We start from the raw sequence: 18,297 nt of genomic DNA, 5'->3' as shown, positions 1-18,297 counted from the left end.
TGCGGGAGGGTCTTCTGGATGGGCAGTTGTCGACAAGTTCGGAAGAGGAGGATATTCAAGAAGAGGAATGGAGGAAAATGTCTACGACGGTGGTATATGGTCCCCTCAGCCCGTCTTGTAGGTTGTAGGAGCAACGGTCGGCCGTGACGGAAGGTGCTGCTAAGAAGGGGGGTATCTTTGGGAATCGTTGGTGGGGGAGGGGGCCAGAAAACAACAAGTGGGGGTCAGCCAGTGTTGACACTTGAGGCCCGAGATGCCGTCGTCGTCCCGCCACCTGTGAATCCAGGTCCTGCAGCGCGATATACGCACCATGATAGCCCTGCGGAAAGATGAAGCATGCGGAGTCGAGGTAGCTGAGGTGAAATACGAAGGACAATAGTAATAATCACAGGACCCAAAATTGTGGTGTAAGCAGCTTGTTGATCAGAGTACAGGGTATTACGGAGTTCGTAATAAATTCGACCCACCTTGAAGCTATTATTACGACTGAGGCAAGCACAGCTGGCTGCCCGGACTGGTTCGTACCTGCTTACCACTCTTTGTTTCCCCAAACAATCTCAAGGTCCCACCTACTTCAGCCACTCTGTGCGCCGCCAACGACAAGCCCTCGATATTGCCTATAACCATCGGCCATCACCTAAACTTGGGACCGGTCGATCTGCTCTCTTGTCCTTTTTGAAGAGCGCATCGGCGGCATCGGACCGTGGATCCTGGTATCTTCAACCCTACCCCACATACCCTGCGTGCCATACTCTGCCTGCCGACTACCTCCGTCGCCATTATGACAGTCTACTCATTCTACATCTTTGACCGGCACAGTACGACGGCCCCCCCCACCTTCTCCCTGCCTCTCTACACGATCATAACGGACTGACACTCAAGTCGCACGAACAGCCGAGTGTGTTTATGCCAAATCATGGGCCCCCGCCGACCGCAATTCGGCCGCATCGATTCCCGCCCCTGGCGGCGCTTCGCGAGCCTCGGACGACGCAAAGCTCATCTTCGGCACCATCTTCTCGCTTCGTAACATGGTTCGGAAGCTCGGCGGCGAAGATGACACCTTTATCAACTACCGCACAGCCGATTACAAGCTTCACTTTTACGAGACTCCTGCCAACCTTCGCTTCGTCCTCATCACCGACACCGACACCTTGAGCATGCGTAACGTCCTGCACCAAATATACATAAACCTCTGGGTCGAATACGGTAAGCACCACTTTCTCTTTAGATACAGACACACACCACCATATTCGTACCTTCATACTGACGTTCTACAGTTGTTAAAAACCCCCTCGCCCCCGTTGAACATAAAGCAGGTGCTGGTGTCGGGAACGAGTTATTTGAACTCGGTCTCGACCAGTTCATCCGTGGTCTTATGTGATCAACCATCGACAAAATCTATAGTAAGGCTCTTACGGTCCCCCGGTGCGAGGTCAAAACGGGCCACGAGAACACCGGCACAATCCGCACGAGGCGCCCAGGAGACGTCGGAGCGTGCGAATAGGCTCGTAACGTTTCTCCACGGAAAGAAACTGCGGTTAGGAGGTAGCTCGACAAGGCGTCTGCGTCTCTAGCATGAGAAAACGACAAACAACAACACCCATTCGCGCATCCTAGAAGCTCTGGGAGATCATTTCTTCCGCGTAGAGATAGACCTGTCGGAGGGCATCTGGCCCTTCCAGTCGGACGAAGAGGAGCAGGCTGGTGTACCGTCAATGGCTCAGATCGGAGAAAGCAGACATAGATCCTCTGCTGAGATATCATATCAGACTACGCTTCATCGTGGTGGGAGTTGAATACTGCACTACTACATGAAGAACCACCATGCCCATACCAGCCCACATAAAGAGATCCGGCATGAAGTACCCTCTTAGATGGCCCAAGAGGAACAGGGAATAACGAGACGAGATGAGAGAGAAAGAGATCCTTACGTTGTGTCCAGTTTATATAATCTCCCTTTCTAAGGAGAGGGGAAATCACACCTCTCGCCCGTTCCATCTAAACCCGGCACGCAGCCCATGTATATATGTATGTGAAATCGTGATACGCAAGTGCCAATTCGCGTGGCGGCAGAATTACAAAGAAAGTAAAATGCCATTCACCCACAACTCCCCAAGAAGTCCCTGCTCTCCCTAGTTTTTCTTTTCTGTCTCCCTTTCAAGTTATTAGGATGGGTTTTTCCAGAGGGAAACCACGAGGTTTCCCCCCTTGTACACATCTATAGAAGTACCGTCTACCCCTCGCACAAGGGGCCAACGGCGTATATAATGATAATATTTGTTCCAGAATCACAACCCCTTATCCAATGCCCTTTCCCACGCTCTCTCCAGTCCGCTCTGCTGCTCCTGCTCCTGCTCCTGGTGCAAGACTTGAGGCGTAGGAGCTGTGTTATCCTCGATAGTGGCAGCAGCAATGGGAGGTTCGTCGTGAGTTGATGAGTCAGGTATGTCGACATGGATAGCGCTGTCCATGAGGTGACCTTCGTCCCTGACCTCATTCTCCCAGTTGCTTGAGTAGACGACGGCGGCAAAGGCCTCTAGCTCGCGGACGGACTCCATGTCGCGCAGGTACTCGTTTGGCATACCGTTGCCGATGACATGGGCCTGGCGGGTGAGGACGGAGAGAATCTTGGGGAGGAGCACGAGCTTGGTCCGCTTGAGGACAGCAGTGGGGTCTTCTGGGATGAAGAGGCCGGTGACTGCCGCTGCCGCGGGGGACACGGAGCTGTTACCCTTGTTGGGGAGATCGAACGCCTCGGAGGCGAGCTTGGTGTCGACTAGGGAGGAGAAGCCAGTATCGAGGAGGAGGGTGAGGATGTGAGAGAAGGACGGGGACTCGATGAGGTCGGCCGTCTCGTCAAGGAGGTGCCTCAGGGGGGGAGAAGATGGGGAGGGAGAGGAGTTGTCCTCGAGGATACCCGATTGGCGAATGACGTCGGACTCCTGATCCCGCGGCGGCAAAAGGAAGGCCAGCCAGTCTGTGGACCGACGCTCTTCGGGTGTACCCCCCTCGACAAGCTTGCGCACCTCCATGGTCAGCTCAGAGAAACGGTCGAAGCTGATGAGGTCGCGTGGGCTGAGGCTACCAAAAACGGCGCGGACGGCGCCCTCGACCTTGCCCGCGACATCGACCCACCCCTGGTTCAGCAGCCACCAGCTAAAGGCCAGGTACTTGCGGTTTGTGTCAAAGTCGCTGCCGTAGGCCGCCTGGTCGGCGTTGTCGTCGTCGTGGTCCTCCAGGCTGATGGTGGCCTGCTGGGAGCTCGTCGCTAGCGCCACCACGCTGGACAGGTAGCTCCGTCGACCGAGGAGGTTGAGTTGCACGCGGGTTAGCATCGTAAGCAGGCTGAGCGTGTATATCAGGGTGAATGATCTCGTCACGGCTATCGTAGTCTTGTGTGTCAGCATATGATCTCTTCCTTATTGCCCTACTTCGCTTGCGTGACAACATACCGCTGATGGTGAGATCATCCCACAGCTGCCTCTTAGACTTGGAAGGCTTCTGCTTCGGCGGCGTAGCTCCTCTGTCCTGCTGCTGGCCGGCACTACTCCCGCTAGCAGCTAGAGGTGACGGCATGGCAATCTGGCTGGCGTGTATGCCGCTCTCGCTCTGGAGACTGACCATGCTCTTGCCCTCCTCTTCAGTGAGCGACGTGTCCGCAATACTAGGCGGACTGACCACCGAATCTCCGCTCCTTATGCCTTTGGAAACCTTCATCTGCTGAATCTCGTAGGTGATCTGCTCGGTATTCATAGCCTCGAGGATATTGGTCGTAGCGGTAGGTAGAAGGGCCAGGACGGTGAAAGTGCAATCTTCTTGATTCTGTTCGAAGCGACGTCGCAGACTGAAGAAGGTTCGCTCAGGTAATGTCAGTGAGTCCCTTGAAGAAAGAGAGAAAAAGAGGTGCTTGTGGTGTGTGTGATGTACTTCTCCTTGGCGATGCGATCGCTACTCATGCGCTCGCGCGCATCATTAATCTTGGTAAGGACATACTGCGTCGCCAGGTATCCGGCCCCCAGGACGCCCACGCCAATGGCGACAGGCGTCCTATTTTGGCGCAACCAGCGCCTAGTCCCCGAGAACATGATCTGCGTGCTGTCTCTGGCGTCAGGCCTGCTGTTGCAGGGTTGGCAGGGGGTCGGTTGTAGGTAGCAATAGCGAGTAGACGTCACGAAACTATTCCCATCAAGGGGTGAGAGTAGTGTCCGATAGTTACTGCCCGCCGCAGAAGAGGGAGTTGGCAGTCATGCGCCGATCGAGGGGGGGGGGGTGGATCGAATGGAGGAATAAATGATGCTCGTGGGTAGTAGGTAGTCGCGTGGTGCGTGGTGGTTGATGGGAAAAGAGAGCTCAATCGAATGAATACTATTGTACCTCGGCCCTTTCTTTGTCTTGATGTGTTCGCCGTCGGCGCTCGATGGTCGTGCGTGCGTGTGGCTCATGTGAGTGGCTTGTGACGCATTCGGCCTAGCTATTAACTACTAACTCGAGGACTCTCCACATGATAAGATACATGTGGCTTATGCGCGGGTTCCCTTCCCTTTCTCTTCGTTGCCCCTCCTGTGACGTTGATAGAGTCATTATACCAACAAATGCTGACGACGAAAAAAAAAACACAACATCTGCATACTACCACTACTCTTTCTAACTGACCCCCCCCCAACCCAACCCAACATTTTCGACGACCCCGAAAACACATACGCATAAAAGACAAATTGCCGCTCATATCCCAATCAACAGCACAACCTTCATCACTCTCGTCAACTCCCCACCCTCGCATACGTTTTCTTCTCCTGTCGCCCGCCGATTCTGATCGCGGGTCCAAGCCTCTCCGCAATGGAGCAGCTGGAGCAGCAGGAGCCCACAGAGTTCATCCTCGACGTCTTTGCAGATCCCCGCTCCGTTCGCGACGTCGTCAAAGGTGAGCCGATGCAATGTCCCCTCTCTTCTGATTCCCTTTCCCTTCCCCTCACCTCAAAATGATGCTCAGTGATTTGATTACAAAACCTGGCGTCTCCAATGGACAGGGGAAAGAAGGGAGAGAAAAAAAAGTCCCCGCAAAGACGCCCTCATTCGCTCGCCATGCTAGTCACCATCGCATTGCATTGCATTTTTACAGGATATCTTATCCCTTGCGGTCTTGATATTGTTCGTCATAAAATTCATTACGCAGCATACTGATATCATGAAAGGAATCCTTCATACAATCTTCTTCCATCGCTTCTTCCCTGCCCTAACGCCTCGCACCCGCGACGTCCTCGACCTGGCCCTTCCCTATGTCGATGACGACGAATTAGAGACCATGATCGACCAGAGGGTCGCTGCTCTCGAGCGCCAGCTTGATGCTGAACGCTCTGGAGCTGGCGCAGTTGGCACAACCGGCGCCACCGGAGGAGGCCGTGGTCAGCTGGCTGTCCAGTTCTTTGAGAAGCGTCGCCGCAAGGCCTGGTTGTCTCGCGGCGACGACGAAGTCTGCTGGGAGCGCTGGACCGTCAAGGTCACCGTCGCCGAACCCAAAACTGAGAGTGGTGCGTATAAAAACCCAGTATATCCTTCCGCGGGCCCAAACGCCGCAATATTCCCAAAAAGCAAAACGAAAAAAAAATCCCCTGGTAGTGAAGCAAAATAAAAAGAAGCGAAAAACAAAAAACACAACCAAAGGACACCCTGCTAACAACATGAAGAACGAGCAAAAGTTCGCCGTGCAATGGAGCAGACCCTCCTGACGACAGTCATTAAGATTGTGACATTTGCAAACTCCCACAAGGATCATATACCTCCCATCACCACACAGGCGACGAACCCTTTCCCATACAAGATCAACATTGATCAGAAAGAGACCAGCTGGGCCTCGCGCATGCGCATATACTGAAAAGTGATCAGGAGAGCCAGTGAGCACAAGAAAATATGGTACACGAGATAGACTCTGTAATGGGATCCTGGGACTCAGGCGCAGCTTCTTTTGGGTTTGCTTTTCACCTGGCGTCTGGGAGCATGTGACGGATTTTGATTTTTGTTTTCCGTCGACAAAGTGTTGGCGCCAGCGTCGTTGGGGCCTTTTGTTTGCGTCGGATTTTTGTTTTAAAATTATAGAGCGATATTAAGTAATAGTTGTCAGTTGCTCAGTGAGCCGTATCGTAGGTTGGGTCATAGGTAGCGTCGCGCTGCACACCATAAGAAATAGCAATGGCGGCGTCATTCTCAGCCCCATAGGGCTCACTGCGAAAGAATTGCCATTCAAGAGGAAGCAAGTCGTCATCGGTGGCGTGTGTGTAATCCCTCGTGTCGAGATCGTCGAGCTTGAACTCGGGGCTCCACGGGGCCTCGTTTTCGTCTGTAACAAGGGCAGCACTCTTAAGCATTCCCTGTACGACATTCCTGTGGTTCTTGAGGTTCGTGTTGGGCGACACCGAGGGCGGGTGCTGCATAGGCGGGGGCATCTTGACGGGTGTTTCGAGAGCAGCGCGGTTCCTGTTGAGCGGGCGAAGGGGCGAGGTGGTTGGACGGAGAGGCGACGAGGGCGCGTTCCTGGCGACTGAATCGGAGCGGCTCTTGGTTGGGCTGAAGGGCGAAGAATTGCGTAGACGGGCGATCTCCACCTCGGCGCGGCCGTGAGGGTTGTGCTTGCGCCTCTTCCGGGGCAGGTCCTCATCGGGGGTAAATTCGACCGTCGACTTCTTGGGGCGGATGACTGACGAGTCCAGGGAGGAGATGTAGCCGCTGTCGTCTTCTGCGGCCCTCTTGCGGGAAACAGGCCGAGCTGAAGGGGCACTTTGACCAGATCGGCCATTCCACGTCACCGGGGGTGACGAGTTCAGGCCAGCGGGGGCCGGCGAATAGAGCACTGCGTTGAAGAGGGCACTGGTTTTTGGCTGATGGTCACCAGGAACGTCGTCGTTGCCTGCATTCTCAGCGTCCGAAATGGTGGCATCTGAGGATGGTATGGGCTTGAGGTGTTGCGATGACTGGCTGGGACCGGCGTCGGCGGGGGCGGGCGGCGGCAGGCAGGGTTCGGACGTGGGCACAGGTGTGGGCCCGGATGGCTCGAGGCGCGTCGACATTACAGGGAGGTTTTCGGGAGTAGACTTGCCCTTGGGCTTGTCCCGGAGGAACTGACCCTCGGTGCCGGGCTCAATAGTCCAGTAGTGACCCTTTCCAGGGTCCTCCTTCGGCCTATCTACTTTGATAAAGTTCTTGTGCAGACTGAGATTGTGTCGGATGCTGTTCTGCCAGCCGGAATCGTTAGGTCGGTAAAAAGCGAAGTTGTCGCTTATCCACTTGTAGATCTGGGCGAGGGTGAGGCGCCTGGTGGGTGAGCGGAAGAGGGCCATGGCGATCATCTGGGCGTAGCTATGGGGCGGTTTCGAGCCGTCGTCGATGATGGGGGGGAATGAGTCCCAGGGAGGGATGACGGTAGTCTGGTCGGACTGTTCGATGGCGGGAGTGGTGGTTGGACTGGGTTCCTGAATAGGAGGACCGAATTTGATGAGGGACTCGGAGCCGCTTGAGCTGTGCATGGGCTTCCCAACGAGGGCGGCTAGCGGGGAGCCTTGTCCGAATGTACTGTCCTCCTCCCATGGTGACTTGTGGTCCTGGTCCGACTTTTTCGGCCGCGTGTTGAACTTCGAGAGAATGGGCTTCTTGAGGGAATCCGTTTGGTTGGGGTAGACAGCCCTACCGGGCGGGGGCATAGAGACCTTGTTAAGCCTCTTGCCGTTCGTGGGCTTTAGGGGCGCCCGCGTTAAGTTCTTCATCTTGAAGGGGCTCTGAGGGAACTGGGGGCGAGGCTGCGACTCGATCATGGCGTTCAGGTCGACCGAATTGAGGGGACGTCTCGGGCGATTCTCGAACGAGGGCATAGGAGCGTGACTGGTCATGGGTGTTGTGTCTTCGAAGATGTCGTCCTGGAACACGTGAAATGGCTCGCCGGAGCCTGGGAAGAGCGTGTGTTTGGCCATCCTGGCCGGGGCGAAAGGGGACTCGAGAATACCGCCTAACTGTGTGAAAAGGACCAAGCAGTTCTGCTGCAGTTAGTTGGGCGTCAATCAACCAAGCTGATGAGTCAAGTGGGAATTGACGGTGTGGGTGATTGATTTGCAGGGGTGTCGTGAATGATGTCGTAATAGCGAATAGCAGATGGCGACAGTATGAAGGTGGCGAAAGGAACGGAACATAACAGAAAGAAGAAGTAAGGGAGAAAAAAGTGAGAGAAGAGAGGGTATGGTACCTTACAATGAAAAAAACGTGGTCAAGAGGAGTTGAAAGTCGTGCCGGTGGCGCGCGCGTCTAGAATGGTAGAGCGATCTCGATTGATGCGTGAGCGAGGCGGGCAGTGGGCGGAAACGACGTGTAGCGGACGCGTATAGCTGGCGTTACTATCTAACGGGTAGAGTTTGTGTGTCGATAACGGCGATATGATGTACAAATTTTAAACAAGAAAAAGACCTGGAGCGATTCTGTAACGATATTTGGTGGTTTTGCGAACCGGTTTGTCGAAGGAGGAGGTAGACGGTGGTAGTGGTGGAGTTGGGTCGAAAAGAAGAGGGCAAGAGGAAGAAGCAAGAAAGAGAGAGAGTCTTGCCGGGGGGGTGTGAGAGAGGGGAGGGGCGTGTCAAGGGTGGGAAGTGGGAAGGTGAGGTCAGAAGTAATATTTTACGAATTTCGGGGGGGGGGGAGGAGCGCTGGGAAGTTCTGGGCAGGTGCGACCCAAGTGCCAGCTAAAGTGCTGGGAAAGGCAGGAGCGGGGCCCACCGGCTGAGAGGGAAAGAGTCCACCTGTGACCTGCTACAGCCTACAGGTACGTATATTATTCACAGGCTCTCGGTACAGGCTATCACAGACCACAGGATACTCGTACAGACTACAGACCACAGGGCCAGGGTGAAAGCCGAGTACAAGAAGAAGTATTGCCTGCAACCTGTGCTCGATATCAGCCCTGCTTTTCGCCATAAAGTACTCATAGGTTCGTAGTCGCGGTCATAGGCCTGTGAAGTAGAGTGAGTGGGGTGGGGAAGGAGGCCAGATGGCTGGGTCAGCCAGGCCAGACCCAGAGGCTCCAGGCCATTACGAGTTAGTAGTTTTCTTAGGCTCTTAGCTAGTACCGCTAGTACCGCTAGTACCGCTAGTACCGCTAGTAAGTAGTCTGTAGGTACGGCGTGCGCTACAGCCTCTGCGAGTATCAGGTATAATCACTACTAGTAGTAGCTTATTTATGGCGTTCCTGGATAGCAGGCGCTTGCTCGTGAATGCCCCTCTCTCATTCATTATCTTTCAGCGAGCCTTATTGACAGAAAGAAAAAAGGGAGGGTCGTCGACAAAAAAGGGGAGAGAGAGAGAGAGGGGGCGCGTGCCGACTCCACACTCACAGAATGGCGCAAGGGAGGCCGTACCCATTCGAGGGAGGATTGGGCAGCGAGTGCCAGCACTGACACATGAACACGGCAGGGGGGCGGCCATCCTTTTGATGTGAGGGCGAGGGGAGGGGCGTGTGCGTGTCACTGGGAATGTATGCACCGGGGCATCTCTGTCCACGGCCATCCGTCTACTCCGTCTACTCCGTTTCATCATTCTGGATTCTGGAAGCAAGCCGTACGTGGAGTAATTATGTTACTACTGATCCTTTTTCTTGGTGAGAGTTTTTATCTCGACTCTGCTGCGCGTGCATCTTTTCACAATGGCATCCATCCAAAGCCCCCCCTCCCCCTGGTTTTTTCATCATCCCCTCTCGTAGAATGGTCTCTCTCATCACCACGGGCTGCGATAGTAATAATGCTTGCCAAGACCCGTAAGGCTCTGAACTTGTATAATACTTGAGGCTACTCGTAGTTCTCGTACATGGTGATCGGTCCAGGAGAAAGTGGACAAGGTCAGAAGAGAAAGAAACGAACTTTTCCAAGTGGAGTCGGCAGGGATGAGCTTAGGAAAGAAAAAAGAGATCTCGATAACGTCTTTACTACTATCACCGAAAGCTCTAGCCCCGAGCAGAAAAATAGAGAGACAAGGGGGGTGGGAAGGGGAGACTTGGAGGGCAGAAGGTGGGAAGAAAAAGGTCTCAGGGCGTGGCAACTGTGGGACAAAGACGACCGTTGAGGAATGATCTACGCGACATACGACCGCATTGAAAGGACAAGCTGGTGCTTCAGTTCGAGATCATGATTACACTCCCTTTGAGTTAGCGTCGGAACGAATCTTTCTTTCTTTTTTGATATTGATCAATGCTGATTGATTGATGGATATCAGGGCCAGGTTGGGGGAGACCTGATTGATTGTTGGCACTTCCTTTGCTGCGCCTCGTGGAGATGAAGTGAGTAAGTGAGTGCGTATGTGTGTGCGAATGGAAACCAAGTTCATTCATCCAACAACACAACACACACACACACACACACACACACACACACACCTCATGGAGACTTTGCCATGATGTAGAAGAAGAAGGTGGTGGTGTGGTTGCGGGACCTCTCTATCTCCGTTTGTCTTCCCGTCGATGCCGACGATGACCTCGGGTGTTGGTGGCGCGCAGCTGCAAAGGCCAGCCCGGACACCAAGAGAAAAGGGTCTAGACAAAAAAAAAGACGTCACCAAACCCCCTCCCCCCTCTCTCTCTCGTTTGACGCGTCTCACGACGCGACGGGTTTGTTTTGATTTTGACGCGTCCCGGCCAATCAAGTTTTCTTTTTCTCTCTCACCACCCCCCGGTCATCCATCTTCATGCGACCTCTTGGGGACGTGAATAGCCTTTTTAACGCATTCTGATTTGGCTTCTTCTACAATGGCGGTGTGTGACTATCTCCGTACGAGGCGTGATGATATGGGCCGTCGTACACGTTTCCGTTGCAGATTGGACAACAGGCAAACCTCTTGTTCATGCGGCCGTCAACGACGGCCAACCGTCACTCTTTGAACAATCACTGATATCAATTCTTCCCACCATCAATCATCACAAGTCCCTTCCCTAGCCTCGAGAATGAAACCTTGGCAAACCTCTTTTCCTTTCCTTCCCCACCCTCATCTTCTCGTCTCTCCACACCTCCAGCTGAACTGGCATCTTTTTGTGAGAAGAAAAAGATGATGACGATGACGAAGATAGAAAAAACACGCGGACCAAGTCCGGCGCTTGACAGGGTCATCAAGCCTAGAAATCGACCACCATTACTGTTTTCTTCCCCACATCTACTCGCACGGTAGAATACCATATCCAATTACTCGTACTTTAGTATAGCGTGTGCCATTTCCACGAGATATTAACGTTGGACAGAATGCTCGGCTTGCCCAACTAATAGTCAGAAGATTAGCTGCAATGCTCGTACTCTAGCTGCGGGCCCGAGAAAAGAGAAGAGGAAAAGGTCTTGACATCATTGTGGAGGAGTATTAAGTGTTCGTTCCGGCCCCTGGCTTCCTCAGACACGCGGCACATCAAATCTACTGCGGAGCCTCGACGCATGTCTGGGGTTACTACGAGTACTTACCATCTTGCCTTCCCCCCCTTTTGCCCCCTCTCCTCCCAAAACTCGCTAGTACCTGTATAGGGAGCAGTGGTCTCTCTCGTATCGACTGCCGTGCCTCTCTACCTCGTACCTATTCTATATTCTGCAGCTCCATAGCCTTGCACCGTACTGGCGCACGCACGGCAAGCACATCGCATGTACAGTGTATGTCGTAATAGCTGCTCGCTCCGTGACACTTGCGCATAGGAAGGAGCCCAAAGTAATCTACGGGTTCCGACCTGACTGCAGCCTACGAGCACGACTCACTTACTAGTTCTAGTACTATTATAACTGCTGCTAACTACTAACTGCTAACTGCTAACTACCAACTACTACTATTATTAGCGACGTTGTCTCATTGAGCACCCTCAAATCTCATCCACGTATCTAGTTTCGAGGTGAACAAGTAGAAGAGGAGAAGGACAAGAAGAAGGGTATTCAAATGATCCACCAGCCTGAGAGCTTACAGAGTATGTATTTCTACCAAGTAAGAAGCTGCTGCAGGCCGTCTACGCACCCATGGCTCGTCGTGCATCATTCTGTGGCAGCGTATTACAGATAACAGGAAGAGATCGGTAGATATTACTCGTATTCTTGTACACATACTGTTTGAGTACAGACGAAAACCTAAAAGGCGGAAATGAGCAGCAGAATCGCCAGTCATCTCAGTCAAGTTGTGGATCTTAACTCTCCCTTCACCATATAGGTGGGTCCATGTGTAAGAGCACGTACAAGTACGAGCACGTACAACGGCGCAACGCAGAGCAATCATCAAAAACTGTTGCTACGCACTTACCCAGGCAGTGATTATTACCAACAGTCTGTATTCACGGGGAGCAAGTTTGCAGTCATGGAGAAACGAAGTTTGCAATCGAGATTAAGCAATGGAGACAACATTATATAGACCTACAACAAACAACAGTTGCCCTCCTTACCGACCTTGTGCATCAGAAAAGGAGGGGGAGAAACAGGTAAGCCACTACTAATACTACTACTACTACTACTACTACTAGATAAAGATGTCAAAGATACAATAAGAAAACGCACACACAGAAATTCCCTTTCTTAATCAAGAACCTGGCCCGCCGTAGCGGCAGCGCTCCTATCCTTGGTGACCGTCTTCTTGAGCGTCTTACCCGCTTGGATCTGGCCCAGGAGACCAGCCGGACGTCCGCCAGCAGGAGGCGCCGAGGGAGCGTCACCAGGCGGAGGAGGAGGGGGGGCTCCAGCACCAGGAGGCGGGGGAGGTGGAGGGGGAGGAGCGCTGGGCGCACCCGATCCGGGGATGGGAGGCGGCGGCGGCGGCGCAGGTGGGGGGGCAGTAGGCGCGGAATCGCCGCCATCCTCCTCCTCGACAGCTGCGGAGGCGGGAGCAGGGGCAGGTGCAGGCGGCGGTGGCGGCGGTGCAATGGGCGTGTCGTTGGCCGGGGCAGGGCTTGAAGGCGACGACTCCTTACCGGCGGCCGACAGAGGGCGAGGTGGCGCCATGGTGCCAAAGAGAATCGACGCTAGCTGCGCGGCGTTGCCACCTCCGGGCCGGTCATCGTCGTCGGAGTCCTCGTCGTCGTCATCCTTGTCGGAACCCCAGTCATCCGAATCAGCACGCTTGCGCGAGACGGGCCCACGGGACTGAGGGGCCGGGACAGGGGGCGCAGCCTGCGTCTCCTGCTTCATGCGGTAGAAAGGGTTGGTAGACGCCTCCGTGGCGACCGGTAGGGTCGACGTTGGAACACCCGGAGGGGGAGGAGCCGGCACGGCGGGAGCCGCCGTGCTGGGTATGGTCGCCGCCGCCGGGGAGGAGGCCTCGGATGGCTGGGACATCATCTTGAAGTAAGGGTTCTTGCTCTCTGGCTCGTCAGCAGGGGGAGACATGACCACGGCAGGCGGCGACGGGGCCTTGTGCTCGAGCTCCTGGCTTCCAGTCTGGCTGTCTCCCATGGTGGGGGTCGACGCCTGGGGCGTTATCTGCACAGGTCCCTCATCATCGGACGAGCTGTCGTCGTCGTCGTTCATGGACTCGAGCTGGCGCTGGAGCTCAAGCTCACGCTTCTTGGCGGCTTCGATCTCAGCGCGCCTGGCGGCCAGCCTGTCCTCCTTGTCCTTGGCGTCGGCAGCAGCGGCCTTCTTGCGCCTCTTCTCTTCCTCCTTCCTGAGCTTGCTCTGCTTCACCTGCTCCTCAAGAGCCCTGAGGCGAGACTCGGACTCCTTCTGCTCAACGGCCCATTCATCCTCTTCATCTTTGGTATTTTCCCTGCGGTATAGTTAGTTTTCTGGCAGTCCAGATTGATCATTATCTGTGGATAGACCGGGCCTGTAACTCACTCCGATTGCTGCGTCTGTCGTTGCTGCTCTTCCTGCTCCCTAACAAGACGTTGCTCTTCCTCAGCAGTTTCATTACGGCCACCCGCCTTTCTGGTAGGTGGCGGGGGAGGCTTCTTGGCTGCCAGTGCAGGGGCCTGAGGTTTCTCGGGCTCGGCGGCGGCAGACACGGGTACGCCCTGCTCCTCGGCGATACGCGCTTGTCGTTCGGCTTCCCTACGTGCATCCTCCTCCTCGGCCGCACGCATCTTGGCCGCACGCTCGTTCCTTTCGCGCTCAGCCCTCTGGGCCGCGGTTTCTCCCGGCTTGGAAGGTGCCTTGATCCCCAAAGCAGCCAGGCGCTCGGCCATACGTTGCTCAGCCTGCTGCTTGATAAAGGCGGCGCGCTCCTCGGGAGTCTTGTAAGCAGAGTAGGAGCCCCCCGCACCTCCCGGGGGGGTGGCAGTGCGGGAGGTCGACACAGGGCTTTCGATACGGGGGCTGGCCACACGCTCAGAGATGCGAGGTTCCTCGGCAGGGCGAGCGGATCGCTTGTCTTGGGCTCGCACTCGGGCAGCACGGCTTTCGCGCTGGAGGTCAAAGATGAAGTCTCGCACCTCGTCCTCGACGCCCAAAGCATCCTCCCAGCGGCGCTTCTCATGCTGGCTGGACTCGTCCTTGGTACCCTGCTTGAGGCTGTCCTCGATGCTGCGAGAGAAGTCGCGGACGCTCTCCTCAACATCCTTGACCATGCGCTCGTTGCCCTCGCGCTCGTTCTTGGTACGGATCGTTTCCTCCTCGAGACGCTTGGCGGACGCATCATCACCCTCGAAGTTGGTGTCGACCTTCTTGCCCGTCAGAGCGGCGGCACGCTGTTGCATCATAGCCTTTGCCCTGGCCTTGAGGCGGTCCGATTCGGTTACAGTACCACCCGGTCCAGTGCCGACAATGGTGCTAGCACTGCCGGGGTGCTCTTTGGCGTCACGGATGCGGAACAGCTCGAGCTTGGCCTCCTGGATGGCCTTCTCAGTCTTGCGGACCTGCGAGGCGAGTTCGGGAATCCTGTCAGTGAGGTTCTGCAGCTGGCGCTTCAATGTACGCCTCTCAGCCTCCGAATCTCCACCAGACAAAGCGGCCTTAGGGTTGCGGTCAATGTCATGCTGGATGTGGCGGATCCTGCGGTAGAGCTCCTCAGCCTCCATGCGGTCGCGGCGATCAAGAATGTCGTCCTCTTCGGCGTTCTTCTCATCCTTGAAATCCATGGCCTCCAGGAGAACCTCCTTCTCCTTGATCTTCTTTCGGAGCTGATCCAAAGTAAGGTCCTCGTTAGAGTCGCTGGGGGCGGGTGATCCCGAGCGGGGAGAGTTGTGGCCCATCCTGCGGCGAGCACTCGACTTGTATCCAAAGTCCTCATCCTCGTTCCTGAAGACCGTAGCATCCTTGCGGCCCAGGGGATTGCTGGAGGCACCGCCACGGAACGAGCGGTTCTTCATGTAGCTTACACCCGTCTTCTGGGGCAGGAGAGCGGCACCCGAGTTCTTGCGGTCATCGGACTCGCGGTGGAGCATAGACTTGACAGTGCCGATCGACTGGTTAAAGTTGCGAGCAGAGGGAGGCACCAACTCGGGGGGCAGCGAGTTGGGAATGGGGTAGCCATTGAGCTTTCTGTAGATCAAGTGCATGGCAACAGCAAACTCGTCGAGGTCCAGACGGCCCTTGTTTCCGCTGTCGGCCAGGGTCCAGACGCGCTCGAGGTCGGGTTTTTCGAGACCGCTCTGGCCGAAGATCTCAATAGCCTGAGTACCGCCAATGGAGCCCTTGCCAAATCCATCCCAGGCACGGAAGAGGGAGTCATAGCGAGTCTTCTCCTCCTTGGTGATGGCCCATGGAATGACAGCATTTCCCTGGAGGCCCCGGGCGGAGAAGGCACCGGCCTCGCGGCCCTGCTGGGGCATCATCTGCGCCTGCAGGGCATCAATATTGGGAAGTCCGGTGGCAGGGGCATTGACCAGACCCCACTGGCCAGGTCGGCCTGTAGGCTGGGCGTTGAGGGGAGCCACCATGCCGCCAGCACCCGCGGGCTGACCAGTAAAGCCAGTAGGCATAGGGGGCAGAGGGGGAAGGGGGCCCGAGTATCCGGCGGGCTGGGGGTTCTGCATACCGGGGAAACCAGTCTGTTGAGGCTGCAGACCGGTGGGCTGTCCGGGGAAACCGGTCTGCTGGGGCTGGAGACCCTGGCCGCCGAAGCCAGTAGGCTGGGGCTGCATGCTCTGCTGCTGGCCGGGGAAGCCGGTCATCTGAGCCGTGAGCAGCTGGGAGTTAGAAGCCTGGGGCTGGGCCGGGGGGGCAGGTGTCGCGCTGGACGAAGGACCCTCCTCGGCGACGCTGAAGCTGATTATGTCCACAATGCTCGAGACCTCGTTGCGGATGTTCTGGGGGAGCGTAGGGGGGAGCGTCTTGCCCGTAAGCTTCAGGTTGCACAGGTACATGGCAAGGGCGAACTCAGGAAAGTAAAGCTGGCCAGCCCTCGTGGTATCGGCCAAGGTCCTGTTCAGTCAAGTCCGTTAGCAATGACATCCTTCTTTTTCTATTCTATTCTATGTTACTTATTTCTCACCAGATATGTGACAGCGAGTCTCCGTCCAGACGAGATCGAAGAAGCAGGTCCCTCGCCTTCTCACCAGACATGGTAGCCGAGTCGCCATTAGCTGACTTGAAGAGAGCCTCAAACTTGGACTGGTCCTGGGCCGTGATGAAGGACAGGCGCACGTTGGGGATGATGTTGGCCGTCTTCTTCTCGGCAGGGGCAGCGGGCTTGGCCGACGTCTGGAACGAGGCAGCCATCTCGTTGAATCCGGTCGGCTGAGGCTTCAAAGGAGAGGGAGCAGCAGCGGAACTTGTGGACGGCCGCAGGTTGTTGCCAGCAGCGGGGCTCTGGAACGTCGTCGTAGTCGCCTGCTGGTACTGCTGGGGGATAGACGGAACGGGAGGTGTAGACGTCTGGAACCCCAGCTGAGGCTGGGCCTGGCCAGGAAACCCTGTGAACTGCTGCTGGAGGGGGCGAGGCTGCTGCTGCTGTTGAGCCGGGAATCCCGTCGGCTGCGCCTGCATAGGGAATCCCGTGTACTGCTGCTGCAGAGGCTGTTGCTGCTGCTGCTGCTGCTGCTGCTGCATAGGCTGCTGAGGCTGCTGGGGTTGCTGACCAGCAAAGCCCGTCGGCTGAGGAGCAAACGGACTGAGCTGGCCAGCGAAGCCCGTGGGTTGAGGAGCAAGCTGGGGCTGCTGACCGGGGCTCAGCCCGCCGCTAAAGGGGCTGTTGCCATACTGCTGCTGGTTCTGGTTGTTGGCGCCCAGGTACGAACCCTGGTTGGAATACATGGCAGGCAGTATGACTTGATCACAACACCTCTGGCAAGGATCAATATGCCCCTCGGGTGATGCTTATTTTCGGTTTCGGTCGGATGAGCGTAGGAGAGCTCCCGCTCGAGAAAGGACGCGGCGGGAACGACTCGGGTCGCGTAAGGTCACGTTTCAAATTAAGGGGATGATGACGATGACGATGATGGAGTGAGAATGAACTCGCTTCACACACGCAAAATCCACCCACGACAATTGGTGCTGGGGGGTGGGAATGTGGGAGTGTCTAGGAGAAGATTGTTGTTGATGGATGGAACGATGACGAAGCTGTTGGCAGCTTGCAGGTTTGGCGAGGAGGGACGACGGACGGATTGGGGGGACCGCCCTGGGGGAAGACGAACAGGGCTGGAAGCCAGTGGATGGGATGTTACGGGGCCCATTAGTCGACACCTGTAGGCGCTTAGTGGATCCAGTAGTGTTATCACCCGCGCCACATTTACTTTTTTTAAGCGTGGCGCAGTCGCCGGGCAGGCAATGAGCATAACGAAGGCTTACGAATACTACACCTTACATTATTACTTATTACTTGTTCCTGTTGGTCCGTATGCCGTTGACAGTTGACAAGATCTCCTTTCATTGCGAAGCCATTAACACCCTAGTCCTTCTCAGGGGCCCCATACAACCCATATCAGTATCGCGAAAGGATCTTTACAGACCTACAGAAGAAAATCATAAAGCTGAAGCAGTGGATGAGCGATACTGCTACTCAATACGGCAATCGAAGGTTCAACGGATGTATCGACCTAGTACGAAAAACTGCGATCGCGAGTGACTATCAGCGAATATCAGTTGAAAAGGAGTGCCCTCGACAAATATCGTGGGATCTTTCATGATGAGAAGAGGCATCGCGACGTTAGGAAGTGGCTTACTTTTGCGGAATTAGCCTGTAACGAACTCGAAAGAGTAGGCCTCGGACCCGCGATGGAATCAATCCTTCGGTTTAGCGATTTTCTTAGTGTACTTAGTTAAATCTACCCCAGTCAAGTTAGCATCTGGGAAAAGCACTGAGAAGGAGATTGAGAAGAATAGCCTCACGATACGCCAGTTCATCAATGAAGTAACGCCTTTCCACGAGACTGCGATGGCGGCAGGAAAGTAT

General features: G+C 55.4%; 5 protein-coding genes across 5 annotated transcripts; 2 read left to right on the top strand and 3 right to left on the bottom strand.

Annotated features, from left to right (window-relative positions):
• Positions 1 to 781: 781 nt before the first annotated feature.
• GMORB2_5846 (trafficking protein particle complex subunit 1) lies at positions 782 to 1,381 on the top strand (the record flags this gene model as incomplete). The annotated part of the gene is made up of 3 exons (XM_035467816.1): positions 782 to 818; positions 883 to 1,206; positions 1,278 to 1,381. The coding sequence occupies 3 exons, from the start codon at positions 782 to 784 to the stop codon at positions 1,379 to 1,381; spliced, it is 465 nt and encodes a 154-aa protein (XP_035322782.1).
• A 907-nt stretch (positions 1,382 to 2,288) lies between these two features.
• Positions 2,289 to 4,085, bottom strand: GMORB2_5845 (peroxin-3; the record flags this gene model as incomplete). The annotated part of the gene is made up of 3 exons (XM_035467815.1): positions 2,289 to 3,382; positions 3,453 to 3,844; positions 3,928 to 4,085. The coding sequence occupies 3 exons, from the start codon at positions 4,083 to 4,085 to the stop codon at positions 2,289 to 2,291; spliced, it is 1,644 nt and encodes a 547-aa protein (XP_035322781.1).
• A 751-nt stretch (positions 4,086 to 4,836) lies between these two features.
• On the top strand, positions 4,837 to 5,872 carry GMORB2_5844 (autophagy-related protein 101; the record flags this gene model as incomplete). The annotated part of the gene is made up of 3 exons (XM_035467814.1): positions 4,837 to 4,921; positions 5,193 to 5,528; positions 5,685 to 5,872. 3 exons carry the CDS (start codon positions 4,837 to 4,839, stop codon positions 5,870 to 5,872), a joined length of 609 nt encoding a protein of 202 aa, XP_035322780.1.
• Positions 5,873 to 6,122: 250 nt separating this feature from the next.
• GMORB2_5843 (uncharacterized protein) lies at positions 6,123 to 7,958 on the bottom strand (the record flags this gene model as incomplete). The annotated part of the gene is made up of 1 exon (XM_035467813.1): positions 6,123 to 7,958. One exon carries the CDS (start codon positions 7,956 to 7,958, stop codon positions 6,123 to 6,125), a length of 1,836 nt encoding a protein of 611 aa, XP_035322779.1.
• Positions 7,959 to 12,548: 4,590 nt separating this feature from the next.
• On the bottom strand, positions 12,549 to 17,159 carry GMORB2_5842 (actin cytoskeleton-regulatory complex protein PAN1; the record flags this gene model as incomplete). Its single annotated transcript, XM_035467812.1, has 3 exons — positions 12,549 to 13,734; positions 13,806 to 16,328; positions 16,399 to 17,159. The coding sequence occupies 3 exons, from the start codon at positions 17,157 to 17,159 to the stop codon at positions 12,549 to 12,551; spliced, it is 4,470 nt and encodes a 1,489-aa protein (XP_035322778.1).
• Between the last annotated feature and the right edge of the window lie 1,138 nt (positions 17,160 to 18,297).

Source organism: Geosmithia morbida (assembly GCF_012550715.1).
Source record: "Geosmithia morbida isolate 1262 chromosome Unknown scaffold_4, whole genome shotgun sequence".
Taxonomy (NCBI): domain Eukaryota; kingdom Fungi; phylum Ascomycota; class Sordariomycetes; order Hypocreales; family Bionectriaceae; genus Geosmithia; species Geosmithia morbida.
This window is presented reverse-complemented; position numbering and strand designations above follow the sequence as displayed.